At 38.8% G+C, this 22012-nt stretch overlaps 1 protein-coding gene across 1 annotated transcript; it reads right to left on the bottom strand.

Moving 5' to 3' along the window:
* Positions 1 to 1629: 1629 nt before the first annotated feature.
* On the bottom strand, positions 1630 to 2123 carry LOC132494236 (large ribosomal subunit protein eL43-like). Its single transcript, XM_060105239.1, has one exon. It carries the CDS (start codon positions 2121 to 2123, stop codon positions 1692 to 1694), a length of 432 nt encoding a protein of 143 aa, XP_059961222.1. The 3' UTR covers positions 1630 to 1691.
* Between the last annotated feature and the right edge of the window lie 19889 nt (positions 2124 to 22012).

Raw genomic sequence — 22012 nt, 5'->3', positions numbered from 1 at the left:
TGCTACTTCATATTCCATTAACTCAGATTCTATAATTGATAAAATATTTTTCAGACATAATAAGGTTAGCACATTAAAAGGTATTTTTAAATAAATCTAGATCTAGAACAGAACTAAAATTTAATTTTAGTTCTTTGGTTTAATTTAACAAAACCTTTGGTAATACCAGAGAAATGACAGGACTTAATCATTTGGCAGGGGAGGAGTCTAGTAAGCAGCTGCTGAGTGTTAGGCATTGTGTCATCACTTTTAATCAATTTCCAAGTCATTTGCCATAATCTTTCTTATAGTAGATTCCTCATCTAAGCCACAAAACACAGAAAATTATTGGAGTCCTTATTTCCATTTCCCCAAAGGTAGTACATAATTAGTACTGTAACAGATTGTATTTATTGTATTTTCCAGGGATGGAAAATATATCCCATCCTACATGCTTTCCTTACAATGTGACATTAACATTCCTCTATTAAAAGATAAGATTTACATTCCCTCCTCTTGAATCTAAATGGGTCTGTATTGACAGCAGATGTGGTGTTATGTGACTTGCAAGGCTAAGTCATAGAACCATTCTTCAGACTTCTCCAACTAATTTCCTAGTCCTCATGGAAGCCTGCCCTTGGAACTCAATCACCATGTGGTGAGGAAGCCATGCAACCATGGAAAGATTGTCTGTATGTGTTCTGGCCACAGTCTCAGCTGAGATTCCAGCTGAGATCCCAGCCAACAGCTAGCACTGAGCACCAGATATGTGAATCCTTAGGAAGATCCAGCCTCCAAACTTTGAGCTACTCCAGCTGACTCTGAGTGGAGCAGGGACAGGTTGTTTCCACTGAGTACTGCCCCACTGCAGATTTGTGAGTGAAATGCATGTCTCTGTTTTAAGTCACCAAGTTTTCTATTGGTTTATCCTGCAACAATGATAATCAGAAGAAATACCTTTCAATAGGCACTGAAATACATATAATGGATACCTTAAGGCAGTAGAACTCATTTTTCATTCAAAAATATTTGAGTAAACTTTAGACAAATGATGATTCTGATTGAACACATACTTTCCTTTTGCAGTGGTCTTAAGCTTCATATAGATATTCATAGAGTTATGAATATGAAAGGTATAAACTAATACTATGAGAGGGGAACACAGTCTGAGACTGATTTAAGTTAAAAAAAAAACTTTAGAAGAAATTGGATTTTTAAAAAATATTAGAGACTCCCAGCATTTTGTCATCTTCTAAAGAAAAGACAGAATGGTAGGATACATTTAAGCTGCTGGGAATTAACCAAATAAATTTCTACAAGGTTTAGCTGACCCCTGATGTGGAAGAGTCCAGTGAGAAATGTGTTCTGCTGCTACCTGATATGATCCTTTTTTTCCCAACACTCTACTGTGAATTTTCAACAAACCAACCCTCTATCAGGTATTTACACTTATTTGTTTTTCCTGTTCTCACAGTAGGAACAACTTTAATATGAAGATTTTTTTTCTGATTTTTTTTCCCTCCTTCTTTTCATTTTAATCAGCAATTATCCTAGGCAAAATTCTTCACCCATTTCCAACCCCCATGCTCCATTTAGTACATGCCATTCCCCTTGGTGCCATCTTCTGAATTTCTTTTTTCTTTTTTTTTTTTTTTTGTTACATAAATTAACCCATTTATTATAGGCTAGCAACGTATCAAATGGTGGCGCTTCTACTGGTCCTTCAATTCCTTCAGTCTTCTGATGGCAGACTTTACTGTGACGGCAGAAGTGGTGTTGTAGGTCCACGCACCACCAGCTACCGTTTTCATGCAGGAACCACAGTGCCAAATGCCCACAGCTCGTCTCTTCATTTTGGTCTTGCCACAGAAGGAGCAAGTGTACTTGGCGTGCTGGCTGATTTCAATTTTCTTCACCATTTTCCTCAGGGAGGCACCATAACGGGTCCCGTATTTGCCCACGATTCCGACCTTCTTGGTGCGTTTCGCGGTGGGCCCGGTGCTCCGAGGGCACCCAGTTAACCCGGCCGGACGCGCCAGCGCCCCCGCCAAGCTCCCCCGCCCGTCCGCTCCAGGCTGCATCCGAAAGGAGCGGCGAGGGCACGGAGGCCGGGGACACGGCACAGAGCGGGCGAGCAAGTCCATCTTCTGAATTTCAGCTGATCTCCCAGTCCTTCAGTTGTGTTGTTTCCCTGGACTGCTTATACCTGTCCAAAAGATTTAGCCTAGGTCTGCCTTCCAGGTCCTATCATCAATGCTCCAGAACATTCTCTTTGCAGTATCTAAAATGTTTAGGCTTTGCTAAGTTTCAAGGAGACCTAAGACCCGTAAGAGACTCATTGTGCTCTCACTAGGGGCTAGAACTATGAACTATGAAGTTGGTTAAAAGGTAAACAATAAAAGAAAAAGCTATGTGAATGGTGTCGACTGAAAAAATGCACAACATGAGAGTTGTGAGTTCAGTTTCATTTGGGGCAAAATGAGGACTATAGCCCAGGAGACAACACTTCAGTTAGCTCTGAGAAACTGCTCCAAAGAGGTAAGGAGGAAGGTCAGGATATATGTGATTTTGCTGAAAGGGGAGTACATACAATCAAGCACATATTTTTTGCAAAAAGTTGCTGCTAGCCTCATGAAGGTTACTGCTCGTCATGAGGAGCAGATGTCACCATGAAGGATTTTAGTGCTTTCCTAGATATGAAGAGATGCAAGAGTTGAGCTTATAAAATCTTCTCCTGAAAATATCTAACTATATGAGGGCCTTTTTTGCCAGTTTCCCCAGAGCACAGAGGGCCTCATTCCTGATCTCCACCCTGAACTCCTTTCACAGGGTGGTGAACGTCAGCAGCTGCAGCAGCTCATGATTTGGTCTTTGTAGAGGGAGATGGCATGTACCAGTTTGTATTTGGCAGTGGTATCTAGCAATCACTTGACACACCACATCCTCCCTTTTCCCTTCTGATGACAATCACAAACATCACTAGCCAGTTACGATATCATTTTCTGCTAAGCCCTGATCTCCCCTAAACATACTTCTTAAAACAGTACTCAGGCAGCCATGACCAACTGCCTAGAAAGAGAAGAGAAGAGAAGCCTACTTGCCAACTTAAACATGTAGCCACTAAAAAGTCATCATATAACAGTGTTTCTCCAAGAAAGTTTTGGAATGGCACAGCCAACCCAGTAAAAACAGTAAACTAGTTGAGCCTTCTTTTTAATACACGTATCTTGCTTTTTTACTGTTTTGTGGCTCCCACATGTGCAAAGTCCTCCTACTATTAGCATCCACCAAGCCCCAAAGTAGGTCCCACCAAAGCATTAGGGAGAGGAAGGGAAGAAATCAGCATTTAATCTCTATAACTAAATTCTAACCTAATAAAATGACATTTTCATGCACGCTTTAAGAGTAACTTAAGAAATTATGGTTAGAATCCTCTCACATCTTACTAAAACCCTGGGTGATAATAGGGTACCTTGTGGTTAGTGAAATTTTTTGGTCTGTGAGGGCGAAAATGTTCCCTGAACCCTGATTCTGATTGTTTCTGATTAAGGGTATTACTTAAACATGCCTGCAGAAAAAAAATGTAAGTATGGAGTTTTTAAACCCTCTCTATGACTTTATTTCTGTGTGCCTTTATTTGTAATGATTTCATTAAACAGAATATTCCCATAATGATTGCAGTCCAAAATGCAATTTACAATCCTTTTTAAGAGAGCTTCTTGTCCTTAGTGACCTTCAATAGATAAATTTGCAATCCCCTTCAGTAGGCATGTGTGTAGCTACTTTTAGTTTGGATATTTCATATCAGATAGAATTGCCTGCCCTTTTCCACCCCCAGTGTCTGATTAAGGTTACTCCATGGGGGAAAAAAAAGTTACTCCATGGAAGAGAAAGAGAATTTATAATGTGAGCAATATCATCAGGAGTTGATCTATCATCACCTGGAAACACTGGGCTCTGAATAATTGATCACTAGCCAGACCTGGAAAACATAGTTATGACGTTGAGTTAGATGGGCCATTCTGAGAGTAAAATAATAAAATTTCTGTAAGACGCCTCCTACGTAGACACCAGCTCTGTCAATTGTAAAATAAGCAGGTTCATCTGCCCTAATTAATTTGGGAACAAAATTTAGACGGCATATCCCAAATGGTAATAGTCTGAACCAATTCAGCAGCTGCCTTTGTTTACAGGTTGTGTACACAAAGTCAGATGGAAAGATTTTTAAAAGAACAGTAAATGGCAATCCACATGGGTAATGAATTGGATTAATGTAGCAATTAAAGCTTATTAAAATGAAGCATTGCCCTTAAAGAGAACCTGACAATGATGTAAAAGCTGAGGATCTGCTTTCAAAAACTGAGGTTTAACAAAGGAAATTTAAATTCTCAAGAGGCTATAAAGTCCACTGTGAATATGAATAGCCATGCAAGACAAGACAATTGAGGTTTAAGAAGTAATCTTAGCAGAGTAAAAAATTTAGAGCAAGGATAATTAAATATTACTCATCTGGAATATATGTTTCCCTTAAACAAAGGGTGCCAAGTTTCTGCTGATAAAAATATCTCTGGGTGGCTAATACTTTGTTCTTAACATGAAAGAGTAACTTGTGAATTATAAATATTTCACCTGAAATGAAAAAAACAAAGGAAAATGGAAGTGCAACAAGGAAGGGTGATAATGTGTAAATGATTTTACGAATGTAAAATGAGACACTGAGAGGTGAAGAAAGGCTAACAGCAAAGTTAATAAACCCCATTCTTAGGAGGTGGCTGACATTATTCAATCCCATTATACAGATTATAACCAAAAGAAAGTGGAACGTGTTCCTGAAATTTTTCTATTGTTCATTGGCTCAAAATTTGGGGGTCAGGAAGAAGTTACTCCAGAGAGAATGGCATATAGTTCCTCAAGTTGTAGTATTACAACTTGTCAGAATTTCATTATGGAGTTTCCTTCTCTGCTGGAAGTTATTGTTCCTGTACCTGGTATATTCTGAATGAATATATCAGGTACACAAATATGAAACAGTTTTATTTTTCTCTAATGACCATCCCCACAAGTGCTGTGTTGAATTTTTCTCTTGGCATGGTGGTAGATTTCCCAATAATGCCTTATGTTGAAAACATCAACTTCCAATTTACTTTAGGTTTAATTTAAAATTCCACTGATTCAAACTTTCCCCCATGTGTCTAGACACATGGTTTGAGGAACCTGACCTGGTAATGGGGTGTGGGCCTGCTTTTTAATTCTTCCTTTCTGACCTGTACCTTGAAGTGAAAGAAGGATTTTGGTCTACTCTGGAAACACCTCTTTCATCCTCTCTTAAAGGATTTTGGAAGTTCTCAACACCAGATTCTCATTAGCATCACCAGGAAACTTTGAAAAAAATATCCATACCAGGGCTCATCTTTGGCCTCATACATAATTTTAAAAGTGATTAAAAGAGGGGAGGAAGGTGTCCATCATTTCAAAAGCTACTGGTTTTGTCCTCTATATTCGTTTCGACTGGTTTTGGTTTTCATGGTAGCATTGACTGACTATTGATATCCTCTTGGTGACAACATTCAAATGGCATGGGTAGGGAAAGGGGTGGGTATGGCAAGAGTATTTCAGCAGACCTTCCTGTTACATATAGAATAGTATAAGATTTGACTTCAGCCTGACCTCTTTCAAACTTCTCCTTCTCCTGGTCCCTCCAGAGTACAATCATTGACCTTTTGTTGCTGGGATCTTCTTGCCCCAAGGCTAACTCTCTTGAATGGCAAAATGACTCTTCACCAGCTACATTCTAGAGTGTCTAGTTGAGCCTCAAGTATCCTGTGTACACACAAAATGGTGAGTTGGTAAGCAGATAGCCCCACTGCTGCTTTTACTCCTTCCTCTGACAACTTTCTCTAAGTCTCTTTTCCCACTGCTCAAATAGCACCAGGGTGCCTGTCAGCATAGCCTCTATAGCTTACACAGATGAACCAGTGATGAGATACCATGCTCTGCTTTCTGGGGTATCCCAATCTTTACAGCTGATTGAGTCAATGCTATCTTCAATTTGCTAGAGTTGGAGTAGGGAGTTCATGCAATTCTGACTTCAAAGTTCAAGATCTCTCCACTAGGCATTAATGGAGGTAAAAGGAAACAGAGAACACAGAACATAGGAAGTGAGATGATGGGAATACTCAGGTTAGCAACCCCATTTGGAAGCCAACTCCAGACATAAACCTGCCATGATACAATCTGAAGGACTTGGCATTTCTCTACAATTTGTCCTGAGTAGTTCCATTCTCTTGTGTTGAATGAAAACATGGCCCAACACAATATTCTCAAGCATAGCAACAATAAATAATTTAGGTATAACACAAAAGTAGAAACAAAAGTTCACTGTCTACACAATTACTGAATACTTGATAAAGAAAGAAAGGGCATAGTTCCCTTCTCAGATGCACAGGTAGTGTAATTGGCATGTCCATTGGGGGAACTTTAACATGTACGATTTTTAAAGCTTCACAAAGCTATTAATCAAGTATAATGTCACAGTGACAGATTCATTTGAATTTGTTTTAAGATAGAAGAAAACTTCAATAAGTTGATTATGAGAAAATTCATTTACACTGATAAGAAAATTTTACCTGTGAAACTTATCACTGTATTCTAAAATGTGTCCTAATATACAGACCTACAAAGGACGTTTATCCAAATCTCCTCAGGGATGTAGCAATGCTTTTAACTCAGGTAGTCACCTAGATGTCCTGATGATCTATGAGAAGTCAGGGATTTCACTATGAGGATGGCACAGATATAAGCAATCAAAAATTTAAGAAATACGTATCAAAACAATAAGTAGAATCTCACAAATTAGAACAATTTCCTTTTTAAAAATTAGTGAGGGCACTTCTGCTTCCAGTAACAGTAGGCTAGGCTATTTAAGCCAACTTTCCCAGCAAAAACACATGGAAAATATGGAGAAAATATTTTTAAATTTTTAATACATTGAGAATAACAAAGCAGATAAAAATGACAGTGACAAATTAGGAAAAAGAAGGAAACAGCGAGGGGAAAACTCTGCAATGAAGACTGCTTTTCCCACAGAGGTGACTGTCAATTCTGGAAGAAGTGGCTGAGAGGATGAGAAACTAAGTGATGCCTGTGATGGTCAAACAGAGCATGAGGAAAATTTGGAATCCCAGTCCACTATGCAGGAAGGACTCAGGTAAAGTTCTCAGTCTTTGGCTTGGGACCCAGAAGGTTACCACCTAGAAATAAGGGAAAATCATATGTCTCTGCTGTGACTAAAGCCTAGTTTGAATCATTTCAAATCCCTGAAAGTGTATTAAGGTGACTCAGGTTCACATGTACTCCTACTACCTGACCAAAGCAAATGTAAATCCTACATAGAGGAAGATAATATCATCCAGAGCCTCAAATTATTTCTATAAATTTCCATGCATAATGAATGGTATTTTATCAAATATCAAATCATGCAAAGAGATAAGATATTGTAAACAAAAACAAGAGAAATAATACACAGCAGGAACACATCAGTGGCTCCAAATATTGGGTACTAAGCATAGCTTTTAAAACAACTATGACTTCAAGGAAATGAAAAAAAAAAAAGAGAGAATTAGGAAAATAAATCAGGAATTATTTTTTTAAAAAGAATCAAATGGATGTTTTTGAACTAAAAAAGTGCAATAACTGAAATTAAGAACACAATGGATGGGTTTAAAAGCAAGTTAGACATGGCTAAATAGAGATTTAATGAACTGGAATATGATCAGATGTAAATATCCCAAATATTAAGTACATAAGTACAGAGAGATTAGTGAGTGAAAATGCAGAAAGTACATAAGAGATATAGGGAATACAGTTAAGTCTAACCTTAAGGTACTTGGAGTTCTAGATAGACAGGAGAGAAAGAGCATAGCAATATTTAATGTGATGCTGAGAATTCTCCAAACTGACAAAAGTCATCAAATCACAGATTCAAGAAGCACTTCTAACCCTAAGCAGGATAAACATAAGTGGGATAAACACACCAAGGTGTATCATGGTAAAAACCACTGAAACTCAAAAATAGAAACATAATTTGTAAAACAGTCATGGTAAAAACATAAATTAGCATCAAAGAAGCAATAAACTCATCCCTAGGAAACCATATTAAAAATACACTGTCAGAAAGATATATTTTATGCACAAGGTTATTCACTGTGACATTATTTGTGATATCAAACAATTGAGAATAAAACACAAATGTCTATCAGTAGAGGACTAATTGAATAAAGCACAGTACCTGCACAAGATACTGCCCTGGGAGGTTCAGTCATCGTGTGCTTCTCAATATTATATAACATAAAGTACACAGCAAAACCTATGAAATATTCTTGCCAAAAATAGTTGACCCTAAATCTTACTGAGCCTTTAGAGTTAACTTCCAATTTATAAGCTATAGGGGGCTACAGGAACAAATAAATGACACTTCAAGAAAACAGACTAATCCAGAATATGGGACATTCTCCAGGACAATAAATTCAGCTCTTCAACAGGGCAATGGCATGAAATGAAAAAGGTGGTAGGAAGGAATTAAAAACATAACTACCAAATGATGTATGGGACTTTCTCCCTAACTGGAATAAACTGATTATAAAAAGCCACCTTTAAGTCAATCAGGGAAATCTAAATAATGACTAAGCAATCAACAATACAAAGAAATTGTGGCATTGTGCTTATGTAGGAAAATAATTGTGTTTTTAGAAATGCATCCTAAAATATCCAGGGCTAAAATGACATGAGATCTGGGATTAGCAACAAAACTACAAAAGGGGAAAGGTAAAGCAAATGTGGCAAAATCTTGATCTTGATAATCATTGGATATGGATTATGGCTTTATGGGATTTCCTTATAATCTTCTTTTGTGTACTTTTCAAAAGTTTCACAGTAAATTTTTTAAGTGAATTTGTTTTCCAGAGGTAGGACCTCAGAGTGTCATAACAATTAGATATTCATTCAGGCATGAATGAAGCCTTGTATGTCAGCCTCTGCTCTAGGGCACAGAGGTCAACAAGGCTGGCCCAGGACCTCGACTCCACAAGCTTACAGTTTTATAGGAGTGGAGATGAGTGGGCAGGGAATAACAGAGGAGCATAAAGAGTGCAGTCGTTGGCATGTTCAGGATGCTTTGGGAGGACACAGTAGGGAACGCCTAGCCCAGAACCAGGGTGGGCATGGGGTCAGGATAAACTTCTCAGGGTGTCACCTATGTTGAGAAGTGAAAGATGAGTAGAAGTTAGTCAAGGAGGTAAATGGATTCTTTCTAAACATAGGCCAAGAGAAACTCAGTCCAGATACAAGGGACACAAAGAAGGCTTCACCTAGTCTTTTGTCACCAAGGCCACTTTGCAATACAAAAGGTGGGTTCTGCCCCTACTCACTCTGCATAGTGATTCTACTTGTTCATGTGCAAGTTAACCCCTCTAATCTGGAGCACCTGCCCTCGAGACTTGTAAGGTGGTCTCCTATGTGAAGCAAATACTCTGCTTAAATGTACAAACAGCATGTCTTTCACTGAACCTGTTTCAGCTACTCTGAAAGAATACTGTCTCTAAGTGACCTCCGTGGGTCCATCCATGTGAATGTTGCACACCCCATAGAGTTTATATTTTGAGTACACATTTCCTGAACATACGCCCCACCTTTGATTATAATCTGCCTAACCAGTTCCACATGATGTGCTAACAAACCAACAAACACAAGCTTCATTTTCTTTATGCAGTTTTGATCTTAGTCACAATCCCCTGGTAAAGGCACTGACAGCCCTGTTTTACAAATGAGGAAATGATAGGGAGACAATTGTTGAGGAAGGTCAAACAACTTGTCAGAAATAATGACCTGGGATTTTTGTGAGTGAATTCAGTTATCCATCCGCCTCCACCCACACCATCAAGTGCATCCCCTCAGCTCAGCATTATACTTGAAATGGCAGCTGAAGAAGAAATTGGGTTTGTAGTTTCTAGTATTAGATACAGTACTATGATGAGGGGCTGGTAATTCTCAACTAGTTGGAGATTGACTGTTGCAACAAATCTGGAAGTACTGGTTGAAATAAAATGTCATCATGATCAGGCACATGACATTTTCAGAGAACTGTAGTGAACGAATTGCAGCTTCTACTGAATTTATGTTAATTTTCATCATAAAAATATGCTCTGTGAGTTCATAATCCAAATTTTTAGGAATTGTATCATATGTGAGAATGTCACCCTTCCTTTCTATCTCACCTTCAGCCATCCCTTATGTCTATCTCATCACTGGCCTTTGATTGGACTTGAATCTCCATCACGGTCCATGAATGCATGGAATACCATCCTAGATAGAGATATACCCGATTCTCAAGAGCAGAGACAATGGCAAAAATGATTATGTGGTTTAAATAAATATAGCAACAGTAATGTCACCACAATCTATTCCCATGGTGAAAGTAATTAAGCACCCCAGTTCAGACATCTCCTGCTCTCCAACAATTACCAGATCAGCAAGAAATCACATATTCCAACTGAGCCACCTGGATTATTGTCAAAAGCATCTACGCTTGTTTAACCTGTGATGCTGGGAAGAAGGCAGGGTCAAGAATGTTTCATCGAAGCAAAACAAACTTGCTCCTGGTTTTCTTTGGCAGCCTAATTTTGATGCAGTGGAGCCTGAAATATGTGGCATTTTTGTTTTATTTAACACGTGGAAGGGAAGGAGGTGGGGCAATGGGTGAAATAAGTGAATAGGATTGTGAGGCACAAAACACCAGTTATATAATAAATCATTGGGATGTAATATACAGCACAAGGAATAGGTCAATAATATTTGAATAACTTTGTATGGGGACAGATGGTAACTAGAGTTATCACAGTGATCATAATGTATGTAAATGTCAAATCCTTATGTAGTGACCTGAAACTAACATAATATTGTACATCAACTACATTTCAATTAAATTTTTTAATTAAATTAAATTAAAATAAAATGCAGGAACACTTTTCAAATCAGAGTTCTGGTATACTACACTAACAAAAGCTTCTACATCAGGGTAAAACTAGAATATTCTTTATCAATAAGCTAACAGTGAAGAGCAGTTAACATTTATTGAATGCTTATTGCATGTACATTATCTCTCATGCCTCAAATCAATCTTATCAAGTAGGTTCCTATTATCTCCATTTATACAGACCAAGAAACTAAGGCTTAAGAAGGTTAAGTAACTTGTTTAAGCTACTAGGTAGCAGAGTCTGGCTTCAAATTCAGGTGTTTGTTGGACTCCAGAAACTGAGTGCTAAACGAAATTGTCACACAGGTCCTATCTGTAATATTTAAGGAAGGCCTTGTCTCTCTCTTTCATTTAGGACAGGAGACCCAGTAAATAGCTTAAACGCTAGGAGTTCATTATCCCCCTCCACAAGATATCAGGTGCCAGAATAATCCAAGGGCTCATTCTGAGGCTCTGCAATGTCATCTGGGACCTGGGTTCCCTCCATCTTTCTGCTTTGTCATCATGGGTCAGTAGCTCCAGTAGAGTTGTCAGATGATGGGTGCAGCTGACACTCTTCTCACACACAGTGTCTTCCAGAGGCTGAAAGAGGTGGGAGGAGGGTTTCTCCACACACTCTAATTTTTACAGGAAGGAAAGTCCTTTCCAGGAGTTTCTCAGGAGAGTTTTCTTGCTGTCTAATTGGCTAGGGTGTAGTCACAGCCCACCCTTAAACTAATGACTCTCTCTGATAATGACTTTGCCATGATTGGCTTCATCTTATCAAAATTTATCCCCCTGAGGGCTGGGGAGAAGCCCCATGAAGCAGAAGAAAATTGATGTCTTTAAATAAGGTGATTTGTAGTGCCAGGAGGCAAAGAGAGCTGTTGGACATTTAACAATAGCTCACCACTTTCCACTCCTTTGACCACCCAATACCCATATGTGCCATTTCTTATGCTAAAAATAACAGCCTCACACTTAACACTCATTCTTACATTTCCTAAAGGAAATAAACCTCAAGGATCATCCAGTATCTGGCTCCAAGTGTTGGACATCTGGGTGATGCACATTTTTCTTCACTGGGCCCATGTTTGCAACCCTATGGTTAAAAGACAAGTTATCTGCCCATAACTTGAAAATGTACACTGGAAGAAACGGAAGAAGATAACTGCCATAACAACGTACATGTAGACAGGGTAGAAGGAGAGGCAAAGCAGAGACGTGCAAACTCATTCCTACTCACCTGAATAAGAACAATGAGGATTCTGCTCAAGTGGCCCAGTTAGCCCCCAGGACAGCCAGTCTGGAAGCCTGGGTTCTGCCCTCTGGGAGGATGCCCTTGACCATTGTCCTCAGTAGGCTTATTTCTGCCCCTGGAGGGGCAGTCCTCATCCCCTATTCTCCATAGACCTGGTTTTGCCCCCAGCGATGGTCTCCCTTGTCCTTTGTCCTCCACAAAACTGGTTCTGCTTTCTGGGTGGTTCATCCTCCCTGACTACATCTGAGATGGACAATATGAAACAGCTTTTCCAAAGTATGCACAGATTTAGCCACCTACTTCATGTTGGTTCAGGTGCAGAGGCCTGCAATTTCCCTTCAGGGTTAATGATTCATAGGCTATTCTGTTGCAAGTTTTCCTTAGAAACACAGTGATGCATGAACTCGGTAGACATTTCCAGTCATTTTCACAGGCTAGTAACCACAGGTAAAATGTTTGATTCGACATGGCCTCTAATTCTGGAATTTTTGTTTCCCACCTACTGTCTGTCCTTTGACCTCTGCACTCTGACCTTCTCCCTCTCTCTTAGTTCAGTGGCCCCTACCTTAAGACTTTTGAAAAGTATAGTCTTTGTTGGAGAAGCTGCCACTTTTATTCAATCTTTGCAGACAGACTTGCCTCTCTTTCACTAAGAAATGATTAATAATGGGGGATATTTGCAAGTGGCCTGAGGCACCAAATTTACTAATTTTATCTTCTGATAAGTCTCCTGTTTCCCTGCTGCTTTATAAACCAGCTTTAGCTTAGGGGGCAGAAACTGACTTTTCCAGCACTGCAAGACTTCAAATTAAAAGACTCTCAGTCAACTCAGTTTTCAGCCTACAGACATTTTTTAGCAAAGCCTGTTTCCTTTCTCTTTGTCCTCACAGGGGCCACATTCAGATAATTTGTCTCTTTCTTGTAGAACCTTAGTGAAAGAATCTATAGACAGTCAATAAATCCCCATGCACTGAATTTTTCCTTCCATTTCTTCCAGATTAGATCAGAATGAAGTCTGCAGCCCAAGAAACAAATGGTAGATGGATCAAGTATTTTGAGACTGTGTAACAGGTATCTCCAACTTCCCATATGGGAGTGCTACAGCCATCACTGTCTTCCATTCAGTCTACCTCACTCTGCAAGTTCTGTATTTTATGGTCTGTTCCTTATAGCATTCCAGAACAAAATTTGTATTATATATTTGTCCTGAGCTTTAAATAACAGGGTGTCTAATTAAAAGTAGTTTAAATTATATGAGGACTATTATCTCAACACATCCAGAGACAAGATATTTCAAAGGTTATTGTAATCATTAGTAATGTTCTCAAGAACCCGTGTTTCTTCCATCTTTCTTCTCTATCATCTTCAGTGTGCTGGCTACTCTGCTTATGCTAAAATCTGGCGTTAGGAACTCCAAGTATTATCTTCCCACATGGCTTCATCCACAAGCAAAGAAAAAAAAAAAGAAGCATTGAAGAACTTCTCTCTTCAATCAAAGTGAAAGTCTTTCCCAAAAGATTTACCATTTTATCATATTGACTAGAGTGACATCTCACATCTGTGCCTGTCAAGTGAATGGAATTACAGTCACTGGTTTGATCAAATCAACATTCATACCCTTGAACTGAGGAAGAGCCCATAATGCTGAAGAATCTTTGAGTTAAAAATGAAGGAAGGATGGTCGTTTGATAGGTAACCATATTTTCTAATACCCTAAGCTCTTATTTTAGAACAATGTTCCTCCAAGTGCAGTCCAGAGATCTAATGTCTGATTAATAAAAACATATGTCTGACCCCCACTCAGAACTACATAAGCAGACTCTCCAGGGTAAGGTCCAGGAACTGGAATTTTAACAAGCTCTCAGCTGATTTTTTAGCACATTAAATACTGACAACCACTTCAGAAATCTTTGGGACCTCATCTGATTAAAATTCATATCCTTATGTCATCTATACAGAACACTGTTCTTGGTAGATGCTTAGTGGAGTTTAATTACTGTCATATTCAGAAACTGATTAACTTTTTTCCTTCTTTTGTTTTCTCTCTTCTTTTCTATTTTACTTTCCAGAAAAAGTCATCTAATTATTTTATTACTTCCTGTAGGATTAAGCACTTTTCTCTGTGCACAATAAGTGCCATTTTAAAGAATTGTGTTAGGGTCTTCTCTGGTGGCACGGTGGTTGAGAGTCCGCCTACCGATGCAGGGGACACGGGTTTGTGCCCCGATCCGGGAAGTTCCCACATGCGGCGGAGTAGCTGGGCCCGTGAGCCATGGCCGCTGAGCCTGCGCGTCCGGAGCCTGTGCTCTGCAACGGGAGAGGCCACAACAGTGAGAGGCCCTCGTACCGCAAAAAAAAAAAAAAAAAAAGAATTGTGTTAACCCCTCTTCTATGAATTTTATTCCCTGAAAGTCATTAAGAGGAAATGTAATTAAAAATAAAGAAACAAACAAACAAAAAATAACTGGAAGGAAAAAATAGAAATGAAAAATCAGTTTCTTGTTTTATTTTTATGAGGAAATCATTTTCTCTGGACTCCCCCTGATTAAAATTGAAGTAGAATCTAGATGGGGAGTGAAATAGAGGTAAAGCATCATGAAATTTGGTAATTTTTAAATGTTAGTCATTTGATGGCCTCATAGAACATTCTTCTCCAATAATGTTCAAAGCTAACTTATTTCCTACTTCACTCGATACCCAGACCTGTGAAAGTTCCTCATCCATTGTGGATGACTGATTTCATGTCATGGGGCAGAATGATAGTAAGACCAAATAATAAGTGCTAATATAATGCTTACCATGACCAGGCACTGTTTCAAGAGCTTTATTTATGTTAACTCATTTAATCCTCATTCAGATAACTTGAGGCACATATCCTCATTTATGTCATAAGCCTTGTTTTACAGGCAGGGGAACTGAGGCAAATTAATGACTTGCTCCCTTATAAGTAACAAGATGGATTTTGAACTCAAAGTCTGGTTTCAGAGACTGTTCTTGAAACCACAGTGTTGTTAACATCTCTCAGCCAACACCACAAACTATTGTCCTGTGAACCCCTGGTGGCTTGTGTTGAGTTCTTAAAATTTTGTAATTAGTATAAGGTATCTGAAAATGGATAGAATACATTTTTAAATTTTGAATTCCAGCCTTTGTTGAAAAAAATCAGAAAACTTGTGCTGGTAATATTAGGCCAGGAACACCCCATGGCAACCAATAGCTGGAAGTGAGTAGAAACTGTCCCCTTCTGATGGGTCATTCTCTTGTTTGTTACAGTTTCTCTCACCTTTATTGCTCCCTGACACAGAGATTGAGAGATCATGTTATTTCTTTTATTATAGTAAAGGAGAGAACCCACAGCTCTAAGAGAGACCATGTGGTATAGTGGTTAAGTACTTTGATTCTGGAGCCAGACTGCTTGAATTTAAATTCCAGATCCAACATTTATTAGTTGTACAATCCTGAAAACTTACTTAACCTCTCTGTGCCTCAGTTTCCGTTTCCTAATCTGTAAGTTGGAGAGAATAAAATCCACTCAAAAATTTAAATGAGTTAATATATGTAAAGTAAACATTATACATATTCATATAAAGTAAACATACACATATAACAGTTTCTGGCACATAGTGAGTACACACATTCATTTTCCCATCAGAAGTAAGAAAATGAAAGATGGACTGAGAGTACCCTGCGCTTCATGGAAAATGAAAGAGAGCATATTGCTTCAGAAAACTGAGGAATCTTCCTATGTTATCTTCAATATGCAAACAAGGCTAGTAACGTGACATAGGTGGATTGGGTCTCATCCCACTGCATGATCCCAGCTTAATCTCTAAAAACAGGGAGGGGGGGAGTTTCTCCCAACAATCTCCAAGATTTCCCTGTTGAAGAAACATTATTTCAATCCTGTTTTTACGTCCATGGAGCCTGAGGCTCAGATTGTCCAAAGATTCCACCTAACGTAATACAGACCTGTGATGGCAGAGCCAGGACTTGTAACCAGGCCACTTGCTCCAAAGACCAGGGTTCCTCCCACCAAACTTCCCAATCTCAAGTCCTACCACCTCCATGGTATGTATTATAAGATAAATTTCATGCATTTAAAATCATGTTTGGTGCTTTCTGTATCACTGAAAATCTGGTTCACTTGTAAGTGGAAAAGCCAGGATACTTTGAGCTATTTTGTTCCTGGATCCATTCTTATGTCAGTAATTAAGGGGAATTGATCATTTTTGGAGGATAAACTTTACTCTGCCTTCACATGTTATTTTTTTCAACTTTATCCAAAAGTTTGAAAGGTGCCTGGTTATGCCAATTTCCACATGAGGATGTTGTAGGCTCTATTTTGAGGTAGGTCATAGGTCTGTCTTCTCACACCTAGAATCTACACAAAATGGGTAAAATGGCATGTTTTTAGTGGCTCAAACACTACTATTCCTGATTAGGATATTTTTGCTTGTAATTTTATCCCCAAGTCATCTTATTTGAAACATTCTCATTCTCATTTTTTAAATATACTGAGAATCTAATCATTGGGGGGAAATGTCAGGATATCTAATGCATCATCACAGCATATACATTTTCCAAGAAAAGTTTTTGAAGGAATAAACTCACACAGTAAGTAGCAAAGCCCTAACTTCTTGCATGATATTTAAGACCCTCCACAATCCAACACCAACATATGTCACGCTAAATGTCACATATACCTCATAGCGCCGGGCATGAGGGTTTCGCCACGTAGTTACTTGGGGCCTTTCTTTCTGGAATGCCCTCCCCTGAGCTACAACACCATCACCATTATTGCTCCTCTGACTACATCTCAGACATTATGGACTCTAGGAAATATTTCAGGGTGTTTTCTTCCCAGTCCCAAAGGGTGCATCCTTCCCTCATTTGTTCTGGTTTTTACTAATTACTCTTACAATGTGAACCAATAATTATGTCTCTTCCACTAGATCATGAGATCCCTGAGGGTGGAGACTGTGTCCTTGGTTTCTGTTTCAAATTATTTTTATTTAATAATTTTAGTTTTTACTTTATAATATTTACTTATCACACAAACATTCTTTCAAGATAAATTGAAAGACAGATCCCTTCAAATGCTTTCATATTGATTAATCAACTGTTTATTTTCCATCGGACTTTCTAGCTTCACTCCAAGGTTTTACTAATTTCATAATGTTCTGTACTGTTCATAGTACAGATAACCCACTAATAGCTGATATATGTTGAACTTGAACTATGGGCCAGGTGTCCTCTGAAGCACTAGTTTTTTCTCATTGATAATGAGATAGGAGCTCTGTATCATTATCCCCATGTCAAAAATAAGAGAACTGGAGTCCAGGTAGATTATATAATGTGTCGAGGTAAGTGGTAGGGTAAGAATTCAGACTCCAAAGCTGTGTTTTCTCACTCACTACTCTACACAGCCTCTCAAAGCAATCTTTGTAACCTGCCCCTTTTATGCCTGACATTGTGTCATCAACATTTGCCATATCATTATCCTTAATAAAGGAAGTTTTACATATATCATAACAATATAAACCATCTGAAAATCCAGGGACTTTCCTGGTGGTCCAGTGGTAAAGAATCTGCTTTCCAATGCAGGGGACTTGGGTATGATCCCTGGTTAAGGAACTAAGATCCCACATGCCGCAGGGCAACTAAGCCCGCATGCCACAACTACTGAGCCTGCGCATTTCAACTAGAGAGAAGCCCTCATGCTGCAACACAGAGCCTGCATGCTGCAACGAAGATTCTGTGTGCCACAACTAAGAACAGATGCAGCAAAAACTGAAAAATAAATAAATAAATATTTTTAAAAAAATCCAAAAGACTGTTCAAAAAAAAAAAAAAAAGCGGTAATAAGGAATGTCTTATTCATTTCCTTCTCCCAGAACCTAACACAATGATTTTTGCTTGAATTGTTGAATATGTTGATTTGATTTGATCAACTTCCTTAGATCTCTGCAGTAAAGTACAGAATCCTTGCCTAACAGGAAGTATTCAATATTTTTCCAGAGAGACTGATGCTTCTCACAAGAGCAGGAAGCATGGTTACACAGCCTTGATGTCTCCTTTGTGCAACCACTACAGGATGTGGCCCATAATGTGTGAGTAATACATGTTCTTCTCATTCACCCATCTGGCCGGATGAATTGGTGTTGGCAGAGAAACTGAAATTTTGGACTGATCGCATCAAGCATTTGCACTGTAAACAAACAGCTTGTACCACTCTTACAAATTCTTTGAAATCACACATATTTGTGGCCTTGGAGAAGTCTTTCACTGTCTCTTGTTACATCTTCCCTCTTCCTTAATGGCATCTAAGGTGACAAGGAGACATGAGGAGGGCTCCTGGTTTGCTGACAGTACATTCAGTCAGGAGTGTGTTGCTAAAACCCAGCTTTATCAAGTTACAAGTAATTACCATGCAGCACATCACCTGGAGTACAATTATGCAAATTTGCATATGGCTCAGCTGCACAGTTTAGACAAATATTTATCATTGTCCTAAAGCCTGCCTTGCAAAGAGAAAACAGGCCAAGTGGTATTCTATCATTGCACATTCCCTATTTTTTAAACCACGAATGAACTAGGCTGTTTTTAATCTGGAACACTAAAACATTCTGGAGGAAATATCCTCGTATTAGTCTTTCATGGAGGAAGGAAGTTCTAAGGAAACTTTGATTAACATTAAGACGAGACAATGCAGAGAAAGCAAGAGAGCTGTTTTCAAATATGTGAAGGCCATCATGTAGAAGATGGAGCAAACTTGACTTCTATTGTTCTGAAAGACCATGTTAAAATACATAGATCAGAATTTCAGAATTACAAGGAGACAGGCTTCAACCCAATCTAAGGTAGAATTTAAAAAGAACACAAAGGGGGCTTCTCTGGTGGTGCAGTGGTTAAGAATCTTCCTGCCAATGCAGGAGACACAAGTTCACGCCCTAGTCCAGGAAGATCCCACATGCCGCGGAGCAACTAAGCCTGTGTGCCACAACCACTGAGCCTGCACCCTAGAGCCCATGAGCTACACTACTGAGCCCGTGTGCCACAACTACTGAAGCCCACACGCCTAGAGTCTGTGCTCCGCAACAAGAGAAGCCACCGCAACGAGAAGCCCATGCACCGCAACAAAGAGTGGCCCCCACTCACAGCAACTAGAGAAAAGCCCTCATGCAACAACAAAGACCCAATGCAGCCAAAAATAAATAAATAAATAAAATAAAAAATAAATAAATAAAACTGTCACACTGGAAAGTTACAAAATTGTTCCAGAGAGGCTGCCCTTGACCAGGAGAATATTAGAACACCCCTTTGAGCCTGTGGACCATTTTCTCCTGAAATGGTAAAATCATTTCTACCAAATCCTCCATAATAGATTCCTAAATTGGTCAAAAGGTATTCTGACCCGTATCTCTCTTACAAATGAAGTGATCAGTGGAGGTGATGACATTTTTGAGGAATCAGAATGTCAAACTCAAAATCAAAGTGGTACTTTGGGGCTTCCCTTGTGGCACAGTGGTTGAGAGTCCGCCTGCCGGTAGAGGGGACGCGGGTTCATACACCGGTTCGGGAGGATCCCACATGCCGTGGAGCATCTGGGCCCGTGAGCCATGGCCGCTGAGCCTGTGCATCCGGAGCCTGTGCTCCGCAACAGAAGAGGCCACAACAGTGAGAGGCCCGCGTACAGCAAAAAAAAAAAAAAAAAAAAAAAAAAAGTGGTACTTTGATATTTGAGATGGAGCCATTTAGGAGATTTCTCTTGCTGAGAGGCCCCCAGAGGCCTCCTTAACCCTGCTAAATCCCTTGAGGAATAGAGGGTCAGCTCTTACCCCGAAGGAAAAAATTTCTGTATGTTCTTCTTTCATGACTCAAAGACAGAACAAAAGGACGTGGTGTCACATGCCAGAGATGCTCTATGAGCTCCCAGGAATAAAAAGAGGTGAAATGTGATAACTGGACCTGGGTTCAAACCATGGCTCTGTTACCACCAGCTGGTCACAGGGACACATGACATAACCTCCCTGAGAGCTTTTCCTCACCTGTAAAATTAGAATGATAATACCTCAAAGAGTTTTTGTGAGAATTTAAATATATAAATCAGTATTCAAATGAGTGCTAGGCCATATTAAGTTATCAACACATTGTAGCTGCAATAATTATTATCACCATTGTTAGTTATTTCTGTTTTCATTCTGAATCATCCTTCTCATTGCAGTTTCTCACTTCATCCATTCTGCTTTGCATAATTTTAAAATTATTTTGCGTAAAATACATTTTAATTACCCTACCAATTTCCAGCCCCCTATAATCCTCTCTGAGGGACTTTGTTTAATTATGTGTGACAGCATTTTTATACACAACATGAAGGTTCGAAAACAAAGCTGTTTTTAAAACAAGTTTTACCGCCCAATTATACACAGACTATACTGAGTTTTTCAGTATTACATAGTGTAAAAGCTAAGACAAATTTATAGAGAATGTTTTAAAAATTTGGGACAAGATTCTTGGGTTTGCTGTGAACACAAGACCAAGAGTAGGGACGCTGGAGCAGACGGCCTGGGACAAAACCTCCTCACTCACTTTCTAATATTGGGCAAGTTGCCTAACCTTTGTGAGCCTGATTGAGTAAAAACAGTTTACTCCTGAGTAAAAAGCACTTAGGAGAGTGCCTGACACATAGTGAGAGCTTAATGATTACTGTTGTTCGTGGTCCATTGTAGCAGAAACACAGGGCTCCAAATTACAGAACAAAAAAAATAATAAGAATAGTGGATGGCAAGTATGATTTCATAGAAAATAGTGGTATCCAAATTAGTTCATTAAAGTTCTCTGTCCTTGCTTAAATGTGGACTATAGTCCAAGGAGACTGATAGGCATGCTAGAGAGATTATACATGCTACAGACATAAAGGGGATGAAGACCCTTCTACTTCACAGCCAAGTCGTCAAAATCACTTTTCAGTATTCGTTAGATATTATATTAAACATTGTTTGCAAATTGTATTTTTATGTCTGATGCGTTGAAATTAGGTACATGTTTTCATAATATAAAAAAACTGGATTTGTGGTTACAGCAGAGAACAATGTTAGACATTTATAAAGATGGAGAAAATGGTGAATCAATGAAAAGTCTCACATCCTGGGTTTAAACCCCAAGTCTACTAGAAATTAGCTGTGCAACCTTGAGCTTGTCTTCTGGGCCTCAGTTTCCCCAGCTGTTGAAAGAAAGAATAGACGTGCTAGTGTTCCCCAAGCTTTAGTCACCCATAGAACCTTACGATTATTGCCATATCCACATACATATTTATCCTCTACAATAATATCCTTGAAATCATGGTTTCCTTGCACTATTTAAAACTTTTATAATGCATATTAAAGTAAAAATTTGTTAAAATTTTAAAAATATTTCCTCCTTGTACAAGCTAGAATCATACTGTGTACTCTTTGGGAAACATTAGACTAAATGACCACTGAGGTCCCTTACAATTCACAGATTCAGTTGCACTATGTCTGAAAAAAAGAAAATAAATAAATTAAGGATAGTGTGGAATAAACAACCTTTAGTTGTGCAATCTCTTCATGATTTTTTAATTTTCAGTTAGAGGAGCCAGAACCAAGCAAACTGTTATCTCCTAGTATGGAAGATTCCCTCTAATCTCAAAGTCAGTTCTTTGAACAGCATATAACAGCATATAATAAAGACTATAACAACATATAATAAAGACTATTAGATACAGCAAGAAAATTGAAACTACA

The sequence above is a fragment of the Mesoplodon densirostris genome, chromosome 7 (assembly GCF_025265405.1).
Source record: "Mesoplodon densirostris isolate mMesDen1 chromosome 7, mMesDen1 primary haplotype, whole genome shotgun sequence".
In the NCBI taxonomy this organism is placed as follows: domain Eukaryota; kingdom Metazoa; phylum Chordata; class Mammalia; order Artiodactyla; family Ziphiidae; genus Mesoplodon; species Mesoplodon densirostris.
This window is presented reverse-complemented; position numbering and strand designations above follow the sequence as displayed.